Source organism: Marmota marmota, unplaced genomic scaffold (genome assembly GCF_001458135.2).
Source record: "Marmota marmota marmota unplaced genomic scaffold, marMar, whole genome shotgun sequence".
Lineage (NCBI taxonomy): Eukaryota > Metazoa > Chordata > Mammalia > Rodentia > Sciuridae > Marmota > Marmota marmota.
Window position 1 is genome coordinate 26,407,288 of NW_026000211.1, and position 27,409 is coordinate 26,434,696.

A 27,409-nucleotide genomic window follows, 5' to 3' on the forward strand; every position below is an offset into this window, starting at 1 on the left:
ATATATATATATATATATATATATATATATATATATATATATACATATATAAATATCTAAATAAATATATATTTTATATATTACATACATGTATATATATAATGAGTAGTATACAAAATGTAAAATATTGCATGTATTAAATATATATAACAGAAATATATTTAATATATGTCTATAAGTTTGTCACCTCTATAAGTGGTGTGTGTATAACTAGACATAATAAATTACAGAAATAAATATAATTAGTAGAGAAAACACAGAAACCATGAATTTGCATTATTTTATCACAATTCTGGAACTTTTCAACGAACTTCAGTTTTTTATTTTAATTTATATAACCTGAGTTAGTTTTATCTCTTCTTGTAGTTTAGGGGCACTTGTAGAGTTCATCAGAGCCAAAAACTACCAAATGTGCCAAAGACCAGAAACACGGCTGAAACCCAAGTGCAAAGCCACTTATTGGGAAGGTGCAAAGAGAATGTGAAACTGATTTTTCCAATCTCAATTCTAAGTTTCAGAAGAGAAATTGAAGCGTTATCAGTTATAGAATTGGCATTCCCTTGTAAACAGCAGGTAGTATTTTATGGTGTATTCCTCCATATTGCCTCTTGGTTAAGCTGTGTTCTTATTTCCAGTATCTTCACAGTGATGCTTAGAGAAACTTATGTTCCATTGATCCTGAGGGACTTGAGGACTGGTGTTGACTCAGGCCTAGATATTACAATGATGAAAGCCAATGGAAATTGCTGACCTTTTCTGCTGTCTGGAGAAAGAGCAGGGAAAGAGCAAATCATCCACTGAAGTTTGCTATAAAATGCAGTGCAGATGATTTCATTTACTGGTACTGCTAGCAGGAACCAACATAAAGATATTTCAGAAGGACCTGGGAACTCAAATGGGAGATAAATAATAGGCTTCTGTTCTGGGAGGCTGATGGACAGTTGAAAGTCGCTAAGGAGAAGAGAGAAATAACCACATTCATGGAAGTGCAAACAGACATTCTCTTCAGAAGACTCTCTAAGGAAACCAAAGAAGGAACCATGAGAGCAAGACCCAGTAACTGAACATCTGCCTTCAGATGCACAGATATCAGCCTGAGTTCTTTTCATCTTTTCTTTTATTGTAGGCCAATGATGGTAAAAGTCAGAAATACTAGTTGGTGAGGGACTGTAAATGGGAGGCAATGAGAACTCCTTTTATGTTTCTCTAACATTCTGAAATTGAATTCTGCCATCACAGCTGAAGAAAATGGAAACATTCTAAAATGTATAACAATTAAACTGAGCTGGACATTTAATTACATAAAAAATGAATCAAAGTACAGTCTGAGGTTTTATTTGAAAATGACAAATAATAAGTACAAAAAAGAACAGATTTAATTCTGCAAAAATTTGGGGGGAATTGGATAAATAATCAATTTACTTCTATCTTTCACTCTATTAATCATGATTATTCAATCGATATGCAAGTTGTATATGTCAGCATAAAATGCTGAACTTGAATATGTGTATAAAGTAATCATTGTAGTTAATCTACATATTTGCTTATTTCCCAAGTTCCTAAACCAGAAAAATCCCTTAATGAATCCTTTTATAAGAAATACAATGAATGTATAATCTCATTTGATTTACTCTAAGTCAATAATTAGATCATAAATGAACAAAATAATTTAATTTAATACCATTTGGGCGTTAAGTCTCTAAACTACCTTTTCAATTACTTTTTCTTTTTCCAAGATGGTACCTATGTGAATATATGTTGGGAAAGGCATGGTAAAGGATAACCTGAGTGAGCCCTGATGCATATATACTGCTAGTTCTCTTTCACAATCTCTGTCCATCCCACTAGCCCTACTCTTTAACTTTGATGGCAAGATCTCTTCATCCTGCAGAGGAGGGCAATTTCTGGTGACTCTCCAGATGGTGGGCATGCTGCTCTGATCTCCTACCCCTCTGCTACCACCTTCACCTCCAGACAGGAAAATTGAAACAACTCTTTTTTTTTCTTCTTTCCACATTTCATATCTTGCTCTTTTACATGTTAGCCTAAAAGAGTTCCATTCCATACCAAAGAATAATCCCATCATTTTTATCAGCCTCACTCTGGATAGCTCAAATAGGGAGAGCAGTGGTGTGAATAGAATTCAGAAAACACTTTTCCCAAAGCTGTAGCTCTCAATTAAATTGCCAGTTCCAAACAGAAAGTATTTCAGCTCTGTTTTCTTTCTTCTCAAAGTGACATAAGCCAGTTTTCCCTCTCCACAAAGGGGAAATTACACACTACAAAGTGAATGTTTTTTATTCTCCAAGGTCAACAGGCAATGCAAATTAACAATTTTCAAGATATTTTATTCTCTCTGTTAGTTTAAGAACTCAATTTTATATAGCAATTGTGTATCCTCTTCACCCTCACTAAAGCATTTATTAGTATGAGATACTTTAGAATTTCATCTTTCACTTTTATTGTCTCTCTATGATATTTTTCTAATTATACATTTTTAAACATTTTCTAATAGTGTATTCAAAAGCAAATTTCTAATACACAATATCAAAATTTACAATAGTTAGCATCTTATCTTTTTTATTCTGCCCTATTAATCATTTTTCACTATCATGGAGCACAAATTGTAATTCTACAGGTTTTCAGGTAAGTCACTAAAATTGAATTATGCTCTGATTATTTAGTCAGACCACATTTTGTTCAATTGTATTGTCCATTTATGACTCCAAGAAAGCATCTGCTGATAATTTTGAATATTCAAAATATTTTAGTAAATGCCGCGTCCGGCCAAAGGAGCCGAGTCCGGCGAGGGACGGCGAGGTTAAAGGACACAGGACACCAAGGTTCTTCATCCAGGAGACAACTTTTATTTTTTCTACCCCCCTTTTATATATCCTCCCACCCTCAGGGTTAAGCACACACACACACACACTTTACAGGAAGCGGTCTCGAGCAGCCTTAGGCAAACTAGGTCAGGTTTTGCAGGTCGGTCATGTCAGGCCCAGCTGGGCCACTAATCAGCAAGTACAATCTGTCCCAGGCTCTCAGGAGGGCAGATAGACAGGAAGCCCACAGGGCTGACAGAAAGCCCACAAGGCTGATTCATACTTCAGTGGTACTCGCCTCCACATGCGGAACAAAGAGCAGGAAACTTACTCCCGTTCCAGGGCCAGGGGCTTCACCACAAGTAAATACCAACAAAAATTCCCAGAGTCCTTAGATTTCTCATTTAGGCACTTTGTGATATTAGCTTCCAAGGTATAAAAAAAAATTGTTAATTTGATCGATCAGTGTTAAAGATGTAGTGCTTTAGTAAACTGCAATAGAAATATTCATTTCCATCAGACTAAAGTATAGCTAAGAGTGTCTAACACAATAAACTGACTGAAAGGACCATGAGCATCAGAAAAGAGAGGTCATTTGATTTAATTCTCTAGATCACTTAGTGTTTTAATCTAATCACACCTAAGTAGGTGACTTTAAATGAAAGCTTCATTTAACAACAGCCTGATCATTACTTTGCAAAAGATTGTTTTTTTGTAGGCAATGATATTAACTGGAAATGACAAACTGAAAGCTAAGAGATCCTTAAGACTCGTTACCTGCAAGGGTAATTATGGTCATGGCTCTACTAAAAATGTCTTTTAGGCTTCAATGGAAGTTAGGTTTAAGCAATATCAATCTCCACAAAAATAAATGAAAAGAAATTAAAGAATTAATTTGTAAAATAAGAGCTTTAATTTATGAAACACATTCTATATATACATATATGTAAAGTTATTTAGTTATAAATTTATTAACTCATTGCCTTAAACAATGTTAATATTGATTTTTTGACAGTCTCAGTTTTAAAAGCCTTTGCATATGTAAAATCTCTTTCCATATTTAAGATATTCAAATTCCATTAGTTAAACCCAAGTCTCTGTATCCATTGTTAGCAGTATTTTTAGTTTTGGGAGACTGAGGTAAAAAGCTTTATTCTCTCCTGTCATTACTTGTTTTTCTTTTTTTCCAATTAAACTGTGCAGTATTTTATCTTATAAAAAGTCATTTTCCATTGGAATTTTTAGTATCTAAATTTTTAATATCTAAATTGTTTCTTTTAGAATCTAACTTTAAATGGTAGAATTTGGCATTTTACATTTTTGATTGCTTGTTCTGCTGCCCTAAAATGCTTCATTGATATGGCCCTTTAATAATCTCATATTGCCCAAAATTTTAAAAAAAATGATTCAGAAGATAAGAGGAATTTTCATTTTTCTTGAAATAAAATAAAATATAGCAATTGAGATAAGTTAGAAAGTAATAATTTTAAATTTACAGTTTGATAAATTTTTGTGAATGCAGATAACACCACTTAAATTATGAAAAATAACATTTCCATCACCACCCACCTCCCACACTGCCAATGCTGTCCAATTGCCCATTTTGTGTGTGTGTGTGTGTGTGTGTGTGTGTGTGAGAGAGAGAGAGAGAGAGAGAGAGAGAGAGAGAGAGAGAGTAATAATAGCCACCTTTGACATTTCCATCAAAGGAAACATGGTTGTTCTTAGAAACCTCATTTTTATCATCTGAGTATTAGCCTCATTCTTCTTTTAGAGTTTGTGTGAAAATTGTTGTTTTTAATTTTTTAAAAAAGCAGTGTTTCCAAAGAGGATCAGAGATCCTCCAGTAGGCAGTTAAAAGTTGCCTGGCATGTCACAATAGACTTTGTAGGGGTTCAATAGCTATTAATAAAAATATAAAGGTTATTTGACAAATATAATGGTTCCTATGTGCCATATTCTAGGCACTTAACACACATTCATACAAAATGACAACAATATCTTTTCAACTCAGTATGAAGTTTTAAACTTTTTATTTTTTATGTAATAACTACCTGGTCAGTTATCTCACAATGTTATGCAATTTCTTATAGAATTTGTAGCTCCATTTCATCAATTTACATATGCAAACATTGAAGTATAGGCATATATCAAAGAATTTCAAATAAAATCACCTAATTCAACAAAGCCAGAATTGCTGGCATAGAGTGCTTTTCAAAATAATTCTATTCAAGGCAGCTTTTTAGCAGTAATAAAATTATAGGCATATTTAGTTCTAATAATAGTAAGAAAATCCCAAATATGGATAGGATGGGAATTCAGCATCATTATCTTTTTATATTGAAAAATAGATTAGAAAGTGGAAAGTAGTAAAAAAAGAGAAAAAAGCATATTCCATAATCAATTTTGCTGGAAGGAATCTATAAAAGAAACCCAGCACATAGTACTTCCAGAAGTTTGGAAGACAATATGTCATACTGACAAAGAAAAAGAATAATATGAAGATAAAGATAATTTTATTTTAAAGTCTTCATTGATCCTTTAATAGAGTAAAACAATAGTACAGTGAAGTTCTTACTTGTAATAGCATTTGTAATTTTCATTAACTTTGATTTCTTAAGCAATTTTTTTATTTTGAAAAAAAGACGATATTTTTAATATTTACTTATCAGAAAGCAAGTTTATCCAACAACTGTGCCTGAATCTGCTAACAGGGTAGGCCTCCATGCTTAAGGTTTATTACTGGGACGCTGAGGTTAGAGTAGATGTGTTTTATATAACTGAAGTAATACTAAGGTTTGAAACTAAGAAAGTCACTCCAAAGACTTTCAGCTACATTTAATCACATTTAGCACCACAAAATTGGCTGTCAAAAGTCTAATTAACTATCAAGCATTTGCTCTCTTTTCCATGCGGCTCACTCGCACAAACCTTTCATTATAACATCTGGCAAGCTAAAAAAAATTCCCTGGAATACCACTTCTTCCTTTACCTTTACGATATTGAGTTATAGTGAAATGAGCTGTTTGTTGAACAACAAAAACATATGTAACGCTTCATTGTTGAACCATGAAGAAGATATTTAAAATCATGTTGCAGTTACTGGTCAATTCATTTTATGGGGGAGCACACAATTAAGTTTAATGAGACACTTTAGCAGATGCATAGTGAGTATAGATTTTGATTTCACTATTTAGTGATGTTGCTTTTTAAAAATTTTTTTTCCAAGATTGCATACTAACCTTAAAATTGCAGTTTCTTTGCTCTTGAGTGACTATGAATGTCCAACTTAATGTTTCCTTTCTTGATTTTGTTTTTTTGCAACTGCTAAGAGCTCTCCCACCCAAATATACTTTATGTTACCAACTGAAATTCAAAGAGGATACTTACATTTTGCTGTAATAGTGGCCACAAAACAAAATGTTGACCATTAAACATTATGACATGCAGTAAGTAAACTGAATTTTATGTATATATCTTTTTTTTGGGAGGTGGTATAAGTTACATATTTGCATCTATAATTCCTATATTTTTAACACTTGACTCTTAATATATTATATAACAACTCCTTTCTTCATTGAAATTCCTGGTTACATGCATGTTTTATTAGTTTTAATCAGTTATACATGACAGCAAAAAGATTTTCTATTTATTGTACACAAATGGAGCACAACTTTTCATTTTTCTGGTTTTATAAGATGTAGAGTCTCACCACATGAGGAGTCATACATGTACCTAGGGTAATGATGTTCATCTTACTCCACCATCTTTCCTACCCTCATGCCCCCTCCCCACCCTCCCTCCACTTGGCCAAATACCTCCATTCTCCCCCCACACACCCCCATTATGGATCCACTCATCAGAGAGAAAATTCAGCCTTTGTTTTTTGGGGGATTGGCTTACTTCGCTTAGCATGATATTCTCCAAATACATCCATTTACCTCTTTTAATTCTGAGTAATATTCTATTGTGTATATATGTATATACCACAGTGTTTTTATTCATTCATCTATTGAAGGGCATCTAGGTTGGTTCCACAGTTTAGCTAGTGTGAATTGAGTTGCTACAAACATTGATGTGGCTACGTCACTATATTATGCTGATTTTAGGTCTTTTGGGTATAGAAGGAGGAGTGGGATAGCTGGGTCAAATGGTGGTTCCATTTCAAGCTTTCTAAGGAATCTCCATACTGCTTTTTAAAATATTTTTATTTCAATTTATAAAAAGCAGTCCTAAATAATTATTTTACATTAATTTGAAGAATAATTGCCTATGTTTTTTTTTTTCAGTTTCTTGGCTATTCACTCCAACCTTGAAAAATGTCAAATGTGGAACAAATTAGTTATTTTTTTTTAAAATGAGTTGAATATGCTTTTTATTTAAAATGTACATCAAAGGAAGATTACAATCAGGAAATGTTGGGAAAAGGGAAATACAACAATGAGAATATCATTATATAAAATACCATAAAGTTCTGTACAGTTGTTAAAAGCTTGCCTCACATTTGGTTCTGAGCATCTTTGTGGCTAAATTTGAGAGGGATTATAATTATTTATAAGACTTTTAGTGTCCAACCAAGATTGAACTCACTGACAGCTATAGTTTTTCTCATGCATCTGCTTCCTAGAAAGCTGTTTATACTGATATGGCCATTTAATTTGTTCATATCCTATTAACCTCAAGACTCAATATTCTGTTAGAAAAGTGCAAATCCTTGAGAAAAACGACATAATATTTAAAGCTGTATTTTAACAATATTGAACCTGCAAGGTGCTTTTTGTTGGGGTCATTGTTAATATCTGCAAATTTTCTTAAATTATTTCAGCCACCTTCTTATGGATAGAGTTTAAATTGAGTAAGTAACAAGGATTTGAAGTTTGGGGAAAGTAACATAACATAGGAATATTTAGCCATGGTGACAATAATGATTATAGAGTAGAAAGGAAAGATGACTTTTTTTTTTTTTTTTGGTAGTGCTGGGAATGGAACCCAGGGTTGTATGTATGACTATTGACCTGTAGTCCCAGCTCTTAGAAAGGCTCTGAATAGGCATGCTTGATGTTCCAACACCTGAATTAACTGAATAGACTTTCAGCTCTTCGTTTCTGTCATGGCTTTTATCTGATGCTAATATTGCTGTAATTACTTTTACCTAGTATCTATGTGGTAAACTTTTCCATCAATCCCTTTCTTTTTAACTCTTAATTTTTGCCATTTAAGAAGCAGCTCTTAACAACCCTCAGGTGGCTTTGTAAGCCCAGTCTAATACTATCTGCTTTTTCTCTTTCATCTATTATGTTTTGTAATGTAATTGAACTTTTATCATCCTGTTTTGTGCTTCCCCAGTCTGACCACAGTTTGGTCAGACTGCACAAAATTATTCTTCCATCTTTTGCCTGTTTCTTATGCATTTAAGGCAGATCAGTCTAGCCAGCTGGGATCCAGGCAGGGGGTCCCTGGGTTTGGCTGTGAATAACAGACTGGTAAGTTTGTGGCTATAATGCCACCTGCCCCCAGACACCTGGAGGAAGAAATCTGGAAAGGAATGTTCCTGCAGCTGCAAAACTTGATTTTTTTTCTGGACTCTCTTGACTTCTTCTTAGTGCCGGAGTACGGCTGCAGCAGAATAATCAGGGGGGGTGACGAATAACTTGTGTACGTTGATACAGCAGGAGTAGGAGCCGTTTATTGCAGGACAGGAGCAGTATTTATACATTCCACACAGCTTATCTAATTAGCATAAACTAGATACATCAGTCAACCAATCAGGAATCTCTACACCTAATGGCTCGGTTTTGTTACTTCTCAAACCACTCCCTCTGACATTTTGCCAGGCACCATCCAGACTTGTTTACGAACTCTAACATTCCCCTGGCAAAATGCCAGGTGTTATTTTGACTTGTTTACAGACTCTAACACTTAGCAGTGTTGGTTGCCCTTTGCTGCTTTTGATAGAATGGAAAATGAATTTTTAGAAATCTATGGGTCCAAAGTTTGACTGTCCCCTAGTCTTACCAGTAATATAAATTGACCCTATTTTTATTTCTTTCTTGTCTTTTAGGGCTTTCTAGAAAATTGGAGAGTTCTCTGAAACCATTTTGGAGTTCTGTTTGCTTGCTGTTGTCTAGGGCTTTTTAGCCAATTCAGGATTTCTCTGAAATCAACTTGGAGGTCTTTCTTAAGTTAGGTTTGACAGGAAAATTTGACCTTGTTTTCCATAGAGATTGCCTAGTGCAGGTTTGTTTGGAAGGTGGAAGGTGGTGGAATCCAGCAGCTGACATCCAGGCAGGCTCCTGGGTTGGCTGCCTGTAACAGAAATTTCTCAGAAATCTAGGCTAAAGTAGGATCCTCCTATGGAGCTCCCATGTTCATATTACCCAGTGGAAACTATAGTGCCTTTGAACACTTGGAGACTGTTTGTTTGGAAGATTTCTCTCATAAAAGTATAAAATTTCTAACTCTACCCTGGAGCTCCTAGAGGAAATCCCCCCATATTTATTTTATTGGTGTATTTTAGTTGTACATACATAATAGTGTAATTTGTTGTTATATATTCACACATGCACACGATATAGCAATATAATTTGACTAATATCATTCCCCAGTACTTCTCCTTTCCCTCCCCTGCTCCCTCCACCTAGTCCCTTTCCTCTACTCTACTGATCTCTTTTTAATTTCCATGAGACTGTCCCCCTGTTCTCCCCAATCCCAAATAACCATCTTTACTTTTTTTTCCTGTTGAGCTCCCCTATATCAGAGAAAGCAAGCTACCTTTGGCTCAGGGTTTGGCTTAGGGAAGCTTTGATATACAATATGGCCTATATATCTGAAAAGCACATGTTAATTTAATACGGTTGTTTTAAGTGTCATTAACTTGACAATGGGCTTAATAGGCAAATTCTCATGGCAGTAGCAATCTATTAATGGCAGTAGATTTATCTATTAAGGCATGGAACTCTATTTCAGAAGAACATATCCTATTACTGGATGGGAATTCCCAGTTTGATCAAACTGGATTCAATTTTCTTTTCCTTTTTCCATGATTTGCCTATTTTTTATGAAGTATTTTATAGAATCCAGCAGTTAGGATCCAGGCAGGGTCCATGGCTTGGCTGCCTGCAAGAGAAAGTCTTTAGGAATTCAGATAAAGTAGGATTCTCAAATCAAGCTTCCATCTTTATGTCACCAATGGGACCTATAATACCTTGGGATTCCTACTAAAATGGCCATATTCATAGCTGGGGATGTAGATCAGTGTCAGAGCACTTGCCCAGTATGCTAGAAGCCCTAAATTCAATCCCCAGTAAAAAAAAAAAAAAAAAAAAGAGAGAGAGACTTTATATACTACCATGTTTTTCTTTCTTAAATTCTGTATTGTTGTTGGATATGTGTCAATATTATCATTTTATTTTATTTGCTATTTCAGTGATTTTGGAACAGATATAACAATGTGGAATAATTTTTCAGTAAATTTTCAAAGTATATTAATTACACAACAAAAATATGTTAACGAAAAAGAAACAAAGGACATTTTGAAAACACCTAAGCACATTTGGTTAGAGAGATACATTTAGCATTTTAATTGAAATAAATATTGTTTTCTTGAGGAGAAATTCCTTAAAAAGTTAAGATTATATAATATAATAATAATATCAAAACATGTTATATTTGTATATTTAAATACTCTAAAATATACTTTAGTGCTACAATGTCTATGATAAACAGCAATCTAATATTACATCTAATAATATATTTTAAAATGCTATTATCAGGAACTGTGGGTCTCCTAATACCATGTAGTCTATGTTTGAAAATAAAATTGAAGTATGTATTTGTATTAATAGTGGGATCAGTAGTCTAGGGATTATATATACAACATTGCAGCGGAATAGTAATTTTTTCTGAAATTGTTTGTGATTGACTAGTTTAAAAATTAGGTATATTAGAAGTGTTAATTTTAAACTTTCAAATAGGTATATTAAATAACCATGTTTAGATAGAACACAGTCCCACTATTGTAATTCTAATGAGCTCTTGCCACTGCTTAGGCTCAAGAAATGAGTGTATCTATATATGCATGTCTGGAAATGTTGCAGTGAAACCCACTAATTTGTACAATTAATATATTTTAATAACTATAATTAAAAAGAAGTATGTCTATAGTTTTAAATTTTGTCTTCACTGAATGCCTCTCAGTCTTCACAGCTTTCCTAATTTTCATTAATCTTCTTCCCAACAACGCTAATGAAGTCTCTTTCATCCAGTCAAGAGCATGCTTAGGAGAAATCTGCTTATTTCATAGATCCTCTTAAAACAAAGTGAAATTGGGGGGCAGAGGCTGACATGGCCACATGCACTGCAATCACTAGATGTTGTCCAAAGCTAGTGTTACAATGCACGCTGGCCTGTTGTCTCTGTCCACTGTTGATAACAAGAGGCATCAATGAATTTTTGGAGGCTGCCTTCAACACAACCTGCTTCTCAGAAAGTTAAATTTTCCTTCTTTAACTTTGTAAAACCTAGTTATACTCATCTCACCAAAGAAGAAAAGGGCTTTCTAAAGAAGTAGAGATGAGTATTTTGAGTTTCCACAGGGCAGTATCCTTAATTGATAAGCCATGTACTAACCTCTTGGCCAGACAGTTGTTTTACACTTTTATGGAGATTATAGTAAGGAGCGGATCTGTTTAAATAGCATTGTGTGTATTGTTGTGACACAAAAAAAAGGTCAAAAGTCAGTATATTTATGTTTTCTTTGATCTCATTAAATCTAAGAAACACTGAGAACTGAAAATTATATGCTATTGAGCAAATGCATAGACTATTTGGAAGAAGGCTTTGCTGGTTGAGAACATACTTAAGAATTCCAATGATAGCAATACCAAGGTCCATCAAGTACATCTGTATGCAAAGGAATGTAGTAGAAAGGAGGGATAACAAAATCTACTCAAGAACTCCTTGAGCCTGTCTATGCTGTGGGGAAACTGGAGAGTATCAGAAAATTTGGGCTGTCACAGTGATAGTTTCAAGGGAAAAAAAAAAAAAAAGACCTCCCTAGGAAAGTGCCTGTCAGATGACACAGTTTTACAACTGAGCATAGATAGAACATTTTCTAAACCACTAAAAAATTATTAAAAAGAACATATTTTGTGGTTATGTCTTTTTGTGATTTGGTATCATTCAATGAGTTGAGAAGTGTTATGTTAAATTCTAATTTCCTTTTTTTATATTTTTTTTATTTATATATGACAGCAGAATGCATTACAATTCATATTACATATATAGAACATATTTTTTAATATATCTCTGGTTGTATACAAAGTATATTCACACCAATTTGTGTCTTCATACATGTACTTTGGATAATGATGTCAATTACATTCCACCATCATTTCTAACCCCATGCCCCTTCTCTTCCCCTCCAACCCCTCTGCCCTATCTAGAGTTCATCTATTCCTCCCATGCTCCCCCTCCCTACCCCACTATGAATCAGCCTCCTTATATCAGAGAAAACATTCAGCAATTGGTTTTTTGGGATTGGCGACTTCACTTAGCATTATTTTCTTTAACTCCATCCATTTACCTGCAAATGCCATGATTTTATTATCTTTTATTGCTGGGTAATATTCCATTGTGTATATATGCCACATTTTTTTAATCCATTCATCTACTGAAGGACATCTAGATTGGTTCCACAGTTTAGCTATTGTGAATTGTGCTGCTGTAAACATTATGTGGCTGTGTCCCTGTAATATGCTCTTTTTAAGTCCTTTGGGTATAGACCAAGGAGAGGGATAGCTGAGTCAAATAGTGGTTCCAAACATAAGACCAATATGCTTCATGGACATGGAAGCAAAAATGATGACAAAAAATGTAGCCAATCTATCCCAGCTATATATAAAACAAATATCATGACCAAAGAAGCTTATCCCAGGATTGCAAAATCAGTTTAATATTTAAAAATCTATAACATTAGTAAAATAAAAAAGGAAAAAAAATCATATGATCATTTCAACAGATATAGAGAAAACATCTCATAAAAATCTATATTAATCCATGATAAAAACTCTCAGCAAACAAGGCATAGAAGGGATTGGCTTAGTACTTATGCTGTTATTTCCTCACACTACAATAAAATTAGTGACCAATATTTAATTAAACTTTATTTTCAAAAGTCTAGGAGAAACACTTAACTTTTTTCAGCATATGATTTCACGGATTACTTTATGACTTTTTTTCTGAAGGTTTCTCTGATTTATTTCCCCAACAAATTTTTTCTTGGCCAAAATGAAGTCCAGAATAGCAGTTTCTTTATTGTTTACTCATTCTTTTAAGAGATGAATTGTAGGTAAAGGAAGGCCAACATTTTATCAAATGTTCTGCTTTCAGTTGAATAATACTTCTAACACATCTACATGGTTAAAATATTTCATTGCTATTACATCAGTTTAATAATCTGTATTAAGAAAAGTAAGACTATTTAAAAATAAAATATTTTTCACATGCTCAAAAAAAAAGAGAACAGTTAAACAGTTTCCCAAAATTTGTATTTTGCTTGAAAATGATAGTGCTTTAATATTCAATGTGGAATGTCAGGTAAAATAGATGGCTTGGGAATTCTGTTCAATTATTCTCTAAGGTTGGGGATTATCAGAAGATAGGATTAAGTCCCAAGTAATTGTATATGAAACTGATCTGTTACAGAGGAAGAAATCTAAACAACCATAAAAATAGATTCTTGGGCTAAAAGCTAGACTAAATTATTCAGGGAAAATCCAACCTCATTACTTTATATGCTTGTCTTACTAGAGAGTATATGTTAATACATTTCAGCAAATCTTAAAAATCTGTTGTGTATTATGGAGAGTATGAAGCTGACCACAGGGCATTTTAATAGCCATTCTCCATCTCACCTGAAGCCAAGGACAATGAATTCAACTGGAGCAAATCATTTATATTTTGTCCAATATCTTGCATTTGAATTCTATTTCTACTAATTACTGGCTATAAATCACAGGATAAAACATTGTATTTAAACTATGGTTCCCTAGGAGCTACAACTGAGATGATAATGCATGGTTCAGAGAATTGTTTCAAGGTTATTTTGCATATAAATGACAAAAAACACTTGTAATGCCACAGAGCAAACAATGAATAAATTGCAGTTATTGCATGCCCCATATAACATCTCATGCAAATAAGTAGGATTGTTTTTTCTTTTGAACTGAAGATTGAACCCAGGGACTCACACATGGTAAGCACACTCTGTCACTGAGCCACATCCTAGCCCTAGGACCATAATTTATGGTTATTACTGAATTTTCATTGGAGCAGAAGGATTATCATCAGCATACCTATATTGTGCTGGCGGCCATAAGAGAAGAAAATGAAAATAGTACTTTAGAATTTTTAAATTTTCATATTATAAAATGGAAGGATGATTTGTATATTGTATTGCACCTGTTACCCACATATATTGTAAAAGAAAAAAGTTATAATACAGTAGCACACTGCCCTGTAAAAAAATCCAATAATCCTTTTGAAACAAAACACCAAGTCAAGTTCAAGACTACGAACAGATTTGCTTTAATTTATAGCACTGTTTTTCTACCAAATGATTTTCCCTACAAGAAAAGCCTTCTCAATTGTCAGAACTTTGGGGGGGTTTGATTATATTTCAATATTTACAGAAACTAAATTTCTAAGTTCTAAAGATTTTCTGATCATCGGTGGTCCAGAGTAGAGGGTTTGTACAAAGTATATGAAGACATGCTCAGTATTGGATTTATTATGGTTTCTGCGTTCCTGTTCCCACAATGTTAAGGACATGGGAGAGAAGCTGATGATTCCACAAAAATCATTGCTCATCCTTCTGTTCCCAGCATGAGAAAATATTGGGCAGTGGTGCTAAAATTCTTTCTTCTTATTTGAAAATGGGTTTAGGGAAGAGGGTAGGAGATTTAACCATGAATCTATGTTGTTGGCCTTTATTTATAAGGTGTCACAAATCTAAATCTAATTAAATTACAAGACTGATTGTGATCTTACTTTGTAGTCTTTAAAGGTGTCCACAAAAGGATATTTTCGCCTGGTCTGCTTTGGAATGCTAGATCCAAACACACTGTTGAACATTCTCTTCAGGGTGTCACTCCAAGCATTTCATTAAGTTACTGAAAACTAAATTAGCTATCATCCCTTTCTCCCAACACCAAACCTCTTATTTCTTGTTTGGTGTCACCACCAATCACCATTTCTTCTACTTCTGATAAATTTCCTCCTGATGCTTAATGAATAACTGGTTCTATTTAATCTGTACCCTTTATGCTTTTGAAATGTCTTCTCTCCTCTCCATCTTTACAACACAATCACAGATTTTCAACCTTTCTCTACTGAATGATATTTCTTGTGGTAATCATATATTCTTCTGAACATCTCCAAATTTGTGTGTGTGTGTATTTTTTTAACCATTACAAACCTTATTTTGACACCACCCTACCTGTAATGATACAATGGCATGGCAGAAATGTATGGTGACACTCCAAAAGGTAAGAAGCTTCTATATGTTTCTTCAGTGATTTTAGAGTGTTTGCAGGCAACATGCACATTTTGTATGACATTGGTCCTGAACTTGCCATTCCATAAATAGGGGGTTCTTTTTATACTTTCTTGCTATTCAGCCTATCCCTTTACACTGGAGTTTTCTTTCATTTTGTTCATTTAATGGCTTCAAAATCTACCTAAGTTTTCATCCAATCTAGTTCTCTCTCATTCTTCATAATTGATCTCATCTCTATAGAGATGATTTGTATATTGTATATTGTATTGCACCGCATGCACACACACACACACACACACACACACACATGATTTCTAGTTAACATCTATTTGTATTAGATGTTGTAACTCTGTCTTTCAATAAAAGTATTGAGTATATTGAGGACAGGGTCCACTCCATCTACAAATCTGATGCCAAAATTGTATGTTAACATGTCACAATTCAATTTTAAAGCAGAATGTGATTTTGGAGAACATTTAATACACATTCTTGATTTTATAAAGGATCCTTACTGGATTAGCTTTTACTCATTGTAATACATTTGTCCTTTAAACATTTAAATCAATATCCATGGAGTTTAGTTTCTATTTTGTTTGTCTATTATATAAGAAATCTTTCTCTGGAATTTACTGAGCTAAATTGACCTGTTTATCTTTTATTCCATCAAGAATTATTTATGGGCTGGGATTGCGGCTCAGCGGTAGAGCATCCCTCTAGTAGTGGCGGGACCAGGATTCAATCCTCAGCACCACATAAAAATAAAGGCATTGTGTTGTATCCATTTACATCAAAAAATAAATATTTTTTTAAAAAGAATTATTTATCTCAAAAATTTAAGAATGCTTTGGCCTAGATCATAGGATTTAATTTTCAAATATCTAAATTTCTGGTGGAAAAAATGATAATGAAATTCAGAAATTAGTTTGTGAAAATTGGAAGTTCTAATCTACCTATTGTGTCTGTTAGTTTTTCATTGCTGTAACCAAAAAAAAAGTACCCAACAAGAACAACATAGAGGATGAAAAGCTTATTTTGGCTCATAGTCTTAGAGGTTTAGTAGATTGGCTGAGCCAACTCCTCTGCACCCAAGGTGAAGCAGCACATAATGTCAGAAGGACATGCTGGAGTGATATTGCTCAGAGCATGCTGACCAGAAGACAGGGAGAAAGAGAAAAAGGCCAGAGAAAAGATGAACCCTTTCAGGGCTTGTCCCCAGGGATGTATCTCCTCTTGCCTACAGTTACCAACCAGTCCGTTCAAACTAGGATAAACTGAATAGGTTGCAACTTTCACAATCCAATCATTTCACCTCTGAACATTTCTGCATTAACACAAGAGCTTTGGGGGGATATCTCATAATCCAAATTATAGTATTCCACTCCTGGCCTCCAAAAGCTCATGTCCATTTTATCATGCAAATCCATTTAGTTCATCTCCAAGAGTTTCTATGTTCTTAACAGTTCCAGCATTGAACAAAATCCCAAGTTCAATGTCTCCTTTGATACTCAAGACAAACTCTTGACTGTGAGCACCTGTGAAGATCAAAACCAAGCTACATATAGCCAATATACAGTGGAACAAAGTAAATGCACCCATTCTAAAAGGGAGATAGGGGCATAGACAGAAGGGGCAGTTCCAAAGCAAGACCAAATCTCATCAGGGCAAAGAGGTCTCGTAACTCAGCATCCAGCATCTAGAACACATGGTGGCACTATGTGTGCTTCAAAGGGCTTGGGCATTCTACCCCTCTGGCCTTGCTGGTTGCAATATACCTAGGATCTTAAAATGACCTCACTTTCTCCATAGCCAGCAGTTTTTCATGACAGAGTCCACATTACTTGCATCTCTTAATTCCTGGGATCACCTTTCCTTCTTTACTATAATCTTTGCAAATTCATGCTTCATCTTCAAGGGAGTAGACCACAGGAATATTAAACTTATTAAACTTCGCTTGGATTCCCAGGCCTTCTTTTTAAATGTCAATGGACATCTCCATGACTCCCAGACTCCATTGCCTGCATTCCTTCAGAACCAACACCATGTGGATGACACCAAGGTGTGTTGCCGACTTGAGCAGTAGCCAAGTCCTGTTGGATCGTGGCTGCAACAACTTCTGAGTGCCTCAGCAGTTGAGTTTGTTAAAACAACTTTCTAGGTCTTCCTCTGTGAGCAGAGTGCCCCCATGATCTCTTTTCAAAATAATTTATTTTGTGTATACTGGATCCTGTAGTGGAAGTGATCTGGCAATTTTCTGAGATGCCCTCCAGGCATCTTTCCTATTGTATCTGTGAAATATACTTAGCCTCTCTTTAGGGGATACAGTTTCTGCAAAAGTGCACCTTTCTTGACCTCAGTTCTACATGGACTTTTCTGATCAAATTGCAAGTTTTAAAAAATCTTGAGCTCTGTGTTTTGTTCTCAGTTTTCAGTAAACCTGGCTAAAAGCTTCCAGCAAAATCCATGCCATAGACAAGGCAGTGCTGTCTGGATATACCCTCCACCAGATTAATTAGTCTGTGACCTTAAAATTCAGTCTCAGGCCACATATTAGGACATGGGCAAAAAGTAGTTCTTTTACAGAATGTAACATGAGTGGTCTCTAGTTCAATGCCCAATACAGTCCTCATTTCTCTCTGAAACTTCATGAGCACAGTCTTTACTATCTTCATTTCTATCAGCATTCTGTTCTTCTGAGTTTCCACCAGATTCATACATTAAGCTCTGTTTACAAAATTCTAAGACTTCTGTATCTTTAGGTTGTACAAACTATTCCTGCAAACTCTCTACAAAGGCTTCTGAGTTCCCACCTACCTGTTGTGTTTGTTAGCTTTTCTTTGCATGGTCAGGTTAGCGCAGCAACAGTCCCACTCCCAGTACTAATTTTGGAATCAACTAATTGTCATTGTGACCAAAACCTTGACAAGAAGAACTTAGAGAAAGAAAAGTTTATTTTGTCTCACTCTTTTAAAATTCTTGATCAGCCATGTCCTTTGCTCTGGGCCCAACATGAGGCAGCAGCACATCATGGCAGAAGGGCATGGTGGGGAGAAGTTTCTCAGGACATGATGACACAGAAGCAGAGAGAGGGAGAAATGGAAAGGGACCACAGTGACAATGAAGCCTTCCAGACCATGTCCCCAGTGAATGAAATCCTTGATCCATATTCCACCTGCCTACACTTACTACCCAGTCATTCCCTGTAAACTAGATGGACTGATTAGGTTTTATCTTATGGAATCTAATCATTTATGCATCTGAACATTTCTGCATTGACACAGGGATTTTTAGAGATCACTTCATACCCAAACTATACCTGCTAAGATTTATTTCAGTTCTCAATACTAACTTTGATGCTTATTTTTGAAGCTTAGTGATGCCACATTTCTCCTTTTCTTCTCTTAAGATCAATGGCATCAAGGAAAATTCTTTTGCTATCTTGGGAATTTAGTGACTTATCATAAATTATCATCCTGGCACTTGGGCTATAGTTCAGTGGTAGAGTTTATGCTTAGCACATGTGAAGTACTGGGTTCGGCTCTCAACTCAAAATAGAAAAATTGCCATGTATGTTTGTTTTTATGACCTGGGATCTGTTTGTGTCTTTATTTCGATCTTCTCTTATGTAGATATGTTAATATCTACCTCAGTCACATTTGTTTTCTGCCCTCACCTACCCTTGCTCACTCAGGCACTTTCACCCTTAGCTGCTGGATCAGGCCAGACATGTCCTAACTTATTTCATCTAGCAGTAAGTGGATGATACTGGACCAAAAACCAATTATTCTGGCAAGAGTGAGTGAAATCCTATATTACAAATGCAATAAAGCTCAAAGGTTAAATTATAAAGTGATCCTTTGAAAATACAGACCGTGTTTTCTGGAAACAAGAAAGTAAGAAAAACATTATCCATTTAGTTCTCTAAGTTACTTAATGTCAATCAAATGATTACTAAAGCTCAGTGTATTGGCGTAATCCAAGCAACCCGGGAGGCTGAGGCAGGAGAATCACAAGTTCCAAAGCCAATCTCAGCAACTTGAGGAGGCCCCAGTCAATTTAGCAAGAGCCTTTCTGAAAATAAAAAAATAAAAAAATAAATAAGTAAATAAAAGGCTGGGGATGTGGTTCAGTGGTTAAGTGTTTCTGAGTCCAATCCTTGGTACAAAAAAATAAAATTAGGAGGCAGAAAAGAACATGATCATGTGAACTCAAATGCACTAGTTAAAATCTTTCTCAAGGACATTTTACTGGATGCTTGAGAGAAAGCTGGTCAGCAATGCAGGTAGAATAAGAGAATGATTTTAAAATTGAAAATGATGGAAAGAACAGGATAGTAATGGAGTGATGTGATGAAATTATGCCAGTCCTTTTGAAGGCACAGGACTGATTCTGATTCATGGGCTTTGAGCCAAAGAGAATGTGGTTGTGTTATTGTTGTAATTTCAAGAGTAAAATCTTAAGCATCTGTATTTACAGAGTGTGATGTTTTGTAGTTTTTAAGCTGCCAACAATGTGAGTTCTACAAAAAATACAGATGGTTAAATTCACATGCACAAAAAGGGGTCTTCTCCCTCTTATGAATTCTTTCTAATTTTTATTTTCTACCATTATATTTTACATCTCCTAAAAAATACTGCTATTATCTTATTTGATTTTTTATATAGAATTCTGTGCAAAACTTTCTCATTAAATTATTTTTCATGTTTTAAATTTGTGTTAACAATTCCATTCTTGCTGTGTAATTTTTGAGTTCCGATTTCTCTTCTTAAGCAGATATAATATAAGAAGTGGTGTGGAACTTTTAAATATTATCTAATCTAGATTATAAATAAATGAAAACTGGAAGAAAAACTAGAATATTAACAAGCTATATTCAAAGTATAATTACATTAGATAAGTCGTGATCGATTGCTTGATTGATTGATCTTTTGCTCTATGGGAATAGAACCTAAGGGCACTAGACCACTGAGCTATACCCCAGATGTTTTGTTTTTTAATTTTGAGGTAGGATGTTGCTAAATTGCAAATGCTGACCTCAAATTTGTGATCATCCTGCCCCAGTTCCCTGAGTCACTGATTTTACAGACGTGTACCACCACATCTGGCTTCATGATAGTTTTGTATGTAATGTAGTGTTTTATTGAAAATAAAAATGCATGCTATTCAAAATAAAATATTCTATATATTAAACATATTCAAATTTCAGAGCAAAACTATAATGAGATATCATCTTACCCATGATATGATGGTTATTCTTAAATAAAAATAACAAATGTTAGTGAAGATGTGGAGAAAAAGGAACTTTCATACACTGTTGTTGAAAATGTAGATTAGCACAAAGGTTATGGAGAAGACTCTGGAGGTTACCAAAAGTAGATAAACTAAAATCAGAACTACCATATGATCTGGCTTTCCCACTTCTGAGTGTATGTATAAAGGAAATAAAATTAGCATATAAGAGAAACACCTACATGCTCATATATATTGTGGCACTATTTATAATAACTAATACATGGATCAAACAAAGTGCCCTTCAGCAAATGAATGGACAAAGAAAACGTGGTAGATTGGCATAATAGTATATTATTCACCTGTAGGGAATAATGAAATCCTGTTCTTTACAGCAAAATGGGTGGACTTGGACAACACTAGGTTAAATGAAATAAGCTAGGCAGACATGAAAGACACATATTCCATGTTCTGTCTCACATGTACAAGTTTAAAAAAAAAGTGGCCTGAATATAGAATAGTGATAATTAGAGACTGGAAGGCAGGAGAGGAGGGTGGAAAACGGAAGGTGTGATATGATTAGTGAACACTTTATTCATGTATTTAAATTTCACAGTGAACATCATAAACACTTAAGACTGATGCATGTTCATCTAAAATACAAATCTACAAAAATGAGCAGATAATATAGGTATATACAGTAGAGAGGAATATAATTATGATAATAAAATTCAATTTTAAGAAATTTTAAAAAGTAATTTTGATAATTAGAAATCAAAACAGATTAAGAATTATAGCTAACGTGGCTTCAAACATGTTTAATGCTAAATTGTTGTGTAGTTTTCTTTTATGTTGTCCAAACAAGGATTCATACAGTTTTCAAGTAAAGCAATTTGATCAGATAATTTTAAATCATTGATAATTTAAACTATGTCAGTATAATAAAAATATGATAGCAATTTTAATTTGCATAGTGAAAAATATATTTCACATTTTATAAGGAATAAAATACTTTACCTCAATAGTTGAAGCTTCTTAGAAACTGAGAAAAAAATGTAGTTGATCTAACCATTGCTCATTGAAAAAGCCTTTCTTTGTAATGGAAGAAATTAAAATATTTATGTTCTAAATAAATGCAATTAATGTCTTGAATATTCGTTATAATATAATAAATATGTCTACTTGTTAATTTTAATGAATTGTATGTATAAATATGCTTTATTTTAAATCTCATGCTTATTTGAAATCTTGAGTAAGAATTTTATAGAAATTTATTTTATATATTTAAGGTATAAATATATATGTATTATACTTTATATATATTTAAGGTATAAATATATATATATATTCATATATATGTATAGTTTATTTCCATATTTTATTGAATTAATCAATGAACAGAACATATACATTTATTTAAATTGTTATTGACTAAATATGCCTAAGACTTAATATATTAATAAATGTAATCTTAATTAGGTTGTACAACAGATGTCAGCTTGAATTTATCCTAGGTTTAAAAGCTGAAAATGTTTGAGTCAAATCCACATTCCATGTCCAGTGGAGAGTCCACAGGCTTCCCGGATATTTTTGTGTATCCCAAGTGTACATTGTTCTGGTCACCCTGGCTCCAATTTTCTTCAGATGCTAGAATTTTTTGTTGACCATCTTTCAGCATTTCTTTCTCTGAATTTTGACATGTACCAAAACTGGATATCCAGTGTCCTTTAGTTATCTGTACCTACTTTCCTTCTGGCCATCTTCCAACTTTTTCAGTGATGATTATCTAAATCAGCACTATTCACAGTAGCCAAGAGTTTGACATAATTCAAATGCTCATCTCCTAGTGAATAGATAATTAAATGTGGTATATCCATGTAATGCAATATTATTCAGCTATATAAAGAAATGAAGTAATGTTTAATGCTACAATATCATTCAACCTCAGAAACATTATCTCATGGCAATGAAGTCAATCATAAAAGGCCATATAATTTATTATTCAACTTATATGAATTGTCCAGAATAGGGAAACTACAGAGACAAAAACTAGATTAATGATTATCCAGTACTAATTACGGGAAAGTTGGGGTGATAAACACAGGACACGTTTAGGTTTTCTTGGTGATGGAAATATTTAAAAATTGTGATGTGAGCTTTAAAATAATGAATATGCTGATAATCATTGATTGTAAACTTTAAACATTGATTGTAAACTTTAAATTAATGAGGTGTATACTAGGTACAACACATGGCAATGAAGTTTTTAGACTGAAAAACCTATCATATAGTCTTTTGCAACTACCAGGACAGAGTTTACTTAAATAAATAGAATGTCAGATATTATGCAAAAACAACCTAAACTTAAATGCAACATCTAAATTTTTATCATGATACATTCAGTCAGTCCAAAGTACAGTTAGAGACTTTCCTTGGATTCAACATCGTCTTTGGATTTTATACTTTTTCTATAACCACTAGATTCTATCTAGGGAAAGGAGAAGTTTAATGTAATTCTCCACTGACATAAAGTATTGCAGTAACATTCTGTAGTTTTATTCTTCTCCTTTATTGCTGTAATGATAGCAGAAAATAAAGAGAGTTATCTTAAATTTCCTATTCTAGTTATACATTTTCCGATCATAGTGGTATGTGCATTTTAGTTCCTGAATAGCCTAGATGAGCCTGAAGTGTAGCTGTTACCCACTATCTGAGTTATGTGGGTAGAAATAGAAGTATCTCTTAATAGAGGAAAAATGTGAAGAAAATTTACAGCTAAATGCTGTAAAATTACTTGGTAAAATTATGTTTGATGAGATTGGATACCTCTATTTTATAGAAATTTATTTTAATATTTCCTGAACAGTCTCTCCATCTCTTTCTCTCTTTTTCAGCTTTAGATCCAGCTAAAGATCCCTGCTTAAAGATGAAATGTAGTCGCCATAAAGTATGCATTACTCAAGATTCTCAGACTGCAGTCTGCATTAGTCACCGGAGGCTTACACACAGGTAAAATTGTTAAATAAAATTCTTCTGATTGAATAGTACTTCTTGCCGTGCACCCTATAAATATTGGTCAGTTCCTTCTAATATTTTACACAGAGTTTCATTGAAACATTTTAAGAAGTTGAGTTAATATAATTTTGGTGATTCCTTGGGTTAAACATTGTTATCAACCAATATTAGTAGGGATAATAGAATTTTATGCCTATATTATTAGGTAAATCATATCATGTAAAGATTAGATTAAGTATTATGTGGGTATTTGTACTTTTTATATTTTAGGGAACAGTTACAGTTTTGGTATCCTCTAAATATTTTTATTTATTGCTATACCTGTTTCCCTCAGGTATAAGTAAGAAGACAAATTAAGGGGGAAAATGTGAACTTACTGATGTTCATAAAAAGAGATAGTAGCCAGATATGGTGGTATCCTATCTCAGATTATAGTAAAAAGGTTAGGGATGTAGATTATGGGTACAGAAACCCTGGGTTCGTTCTCTATTACAAAAAATAGAGGGAGAGAGAGAGAGAGAGAGAGAGAGAGAGAGAGAGAGAACATTCTTGTACACTTCCTTGAGAAGTACTCATACCAGAGAATTCTTGCATCTATTCCCTAATTTCCTGGAGGCTGACACAAAATTCCTAGAGGGGAAGGCAGGATTTTAAAGATCTTTTCCCACAATCTTCTTGCTTCTGTGAGATAGGCTCTGCTTTGAGAACAATTGATATTTTAGAAATAGACTATCTAGTTTGGTGCTTAGTCTCAAGGATTGGAACATCCCATAATTAAAACTGAAGTCACTGGGTAACTGAACGGAACAACTGCATTCATTCATATCATTACTTTTAAAGGAATTCTCTTTGAGTGAACACTTCTTGTGATATAGGAATAGTCTATATGTTACATTTAAGTCAAATTATTGAGGACATTTTGACATTTGTGTGCATTCTCAGCGAATAATTGGACTTTTGGCTTTTATAAACTTGCCTGTAAATTTTATTATCAAACCATACCAGCAATTAGCCATGTGTGGCGGTGCATACATATAATCCCATCAATTCAGGAGACTGAGGCAGGAAGATCACAAGTTTGAAGTCAGGCTCAGAAATTTAGCAAAAGCCTTTGCAACTTAAGGAGTCCCTGTCTCAAAAAAAAAAAAAAAAAATACAAGGGAGATATAGTTCAGTGTTAAAGTACACTGTTGTTGAAACAACAACAAAATAACCAGCAAATGGAGAATAAGAACATGATAGAAAGTAAAAACATATTTAATACAAAACAGCAAATATTTAAATTTTGCTTGTATTCATTAGTTTTTTAATGTTCATTATTAATAACACACACACACACACACACACACACACACACACACATATCACTCTCATTTACCGAATGGATTAGGGGAAGTCTTTATTCCATGATATCAAATCTAGAGTAGAAAGTATCAAGTACCAAGGCATATGGATATTAAAAAGATAGCAAGTCTGTGCATGTGTGAGCTTGAGACAGAGAGTCATGCATACTTGTTGCATAACTGTAGAAACGAGAAAAAGAGTAAAGAAAAAATATAACAATAGTTTACAGATGAAAAGCATAAAATCCACCTGAAAATCACATTTATAAAAAGTTAATGTACTATGGGAAGTTATAAAAGGGTAAAGAAAAGTTACCAGGAACATAACCCAAATTGATCCTGATTTCTAAGTCAGTTTTATGGAGAAATATCAAATGTGAGCCAGAGATTTATTTGTCATTTCCTTAAGATTCTAAAAGAGCTTTTTAATGTTTTGGAATTCCAAAAATTTTAAGTATTAGTTTTTGAAGTGTGTGGGGAGGGTGTGAGGACTTTAACTTGAGAATTCGATAAGAAGATGGTGTTTAAATGAACTCCTGTGTGCAATCCTCATCTGAGTTACAGAGACTCATTCATTTATTTAATTTCAAAGAAAAAACTTTTTCATCACAAGTTCCAGAAATTCTGTTAAAGGTTTACACCTATACAGCTTTAATACCTTTGTAGCATTTTCATCTGCCACTTCACCCCCCTGACCTCCTGACCCAAGTCATAGAGCAATCAAAGACCTAGCATTTAATATCATGCCTGTGGCAGAGACTCACTCTTTTTCAATCATTGAAAACTAAGAAAGGTTAATGTCACTGATTCAAGGTCACAAAGTTAGGTATTTCCAAAGCATCCATTCTTATCTGTATTGATTGAGACTGGACTCTGTTATTAATAAAACACACACACACACACACACACACACACACACACTGTGTTTATTTACAACCATACTATCTCATTAGTTCTCTAACCTATTAAAGAAAACTTTATAGACAAAAAAATATAAAAACAACAACACTTCCTCATCATGGTAAAGAATATTAAAAACCAATAGCTGCAATACTTCTTAGCATATTCCATTGAAACTTCCTGAACAGAAAACCTTTAGCAGCTATGTCTTTGGCATAGTGGTGCAGTAGGACAGTGGGGGAGACTACTAGAATTTAAATGGGCAGATTTCAAAGTGATTTATATAAATAGTATTTATTCCTGTACTATTATTGATAGAGACTATTTAAAAATTTGTACTCATAGCCAGGTATGGTAGCTCATGCCTGTGTTTCTGGCTACTTGGGAGTCAAGATCAGAAGATCACTTGACCACACAGAGTTGGACACTAGCCTAGGCAACATAGTTAGACCCTGAATGAAAAGAAGAAAAGAAAAAAAAAAGTAACCAGTATTCACTATATTCAATAAATAAATAACTCCAATAAATTTCCAAATAATTGATGTTAACATCAATGTTTGATATGCATTATTTGTTTTGAGGATGTCAATACGCTGGGAATGTTTATAATACAACACTTAGAGAAAGAGCTTTTCAAGCAGTTTGATCAATAAACACAGCTAATATAAATAATTAGAGCTAACTTTGAGGCATGCATGTGGGTGTGTCATATTGAAATTAGAGAAGTAGAGCTTGATGAATAAATTTGGTCATTTATATTGTTTTGATTAGAAATTGCTACGTTATGACATTTATTTTTCCTCCCTTGATCTCATAAGTGAAAGGTACTGAGCTCACTGTCATGTCTGTGGGGATGGGGAATGAGGCTTTTCAAGAGTCTGTCCTAAGCTCCTCCCCTCAACACTAGGCAGCACACCCATTTCCCATTACCTTAGCGCTTTGAACCTCTTATCTTAAAATGTTCATCTCATCTGTCATCATTGCCTAACTTCAATCTCCTTCAGTTGACTAGAAGTTTCAGGAAGGCAGAGTCTGTGTCTTATTCACTACTGTAGACTCCAGTCTTGATCTAGTAACTAGTGCATCTTTTCTTGGAGGAGGGTAGTTCTTGCCTGATCAACATTTAGGCTGAGAGGGTAGATTAGTAGCTTGATTAATGGAATGGAACAGTCTAGATTATCTGGGTCTATTGCTTCTGTGTGCCTTGTGCACGTTTATTGAAAGTAGATTAGGAAGGACATAGGAGACAATCAACAAATATTTTTAAATAAATTTATTGGAAGAGTGAACAAATGCATGGCTTACAGGGGGAAAACAAAATAGGATATAAAAATGGTGGGGACATAACAATTGATTTTAAGAAATGGGAAAGTCCTTGGCTTGGATTTGTAACTAATGGAAATAATCAGTATATTTTTCCTTCCTGAGTGCTGTAAATAATAGTAATGTCAGCCAGACACGGTGGTGCATGCCTGTAATCCCAGCTGCTTGGGAGGCTGAGGCAGGCGGATCAGGACTTCAGAACCAATCTCACAATTTAGTGA

At 34.0% G+C, this 27,409-nt stretch overlaps 1 protein-coding gene across 4 annotated transcripts in view; it reads left to right on the forward strand.

Moving 5' to 3' along the window:
- Spock3 (SPARC (osteonectin), cwcv and kazal like domains proteoglycan 3) overlaps positions 1-27,409 on the forward strand; it is a 422,602-nt gene that overhangs the window by 191,067 nt on the left and 204,126 nt on the right. For all 4 annotated transcript variants that reach the window (XM_015486234.2, XM_015486236.2, XM_015486233.2 and 1 more), the window contains one exon: positions 23,502-23,616. In XM_015486234.2, the coding sequence (XP_015341720.1) occupies positions 23,502-23,616 (115 nt within the window). The remainder of the gene's footprint in view (positions 1-23,501; positions 23,617-27,409) is intronic.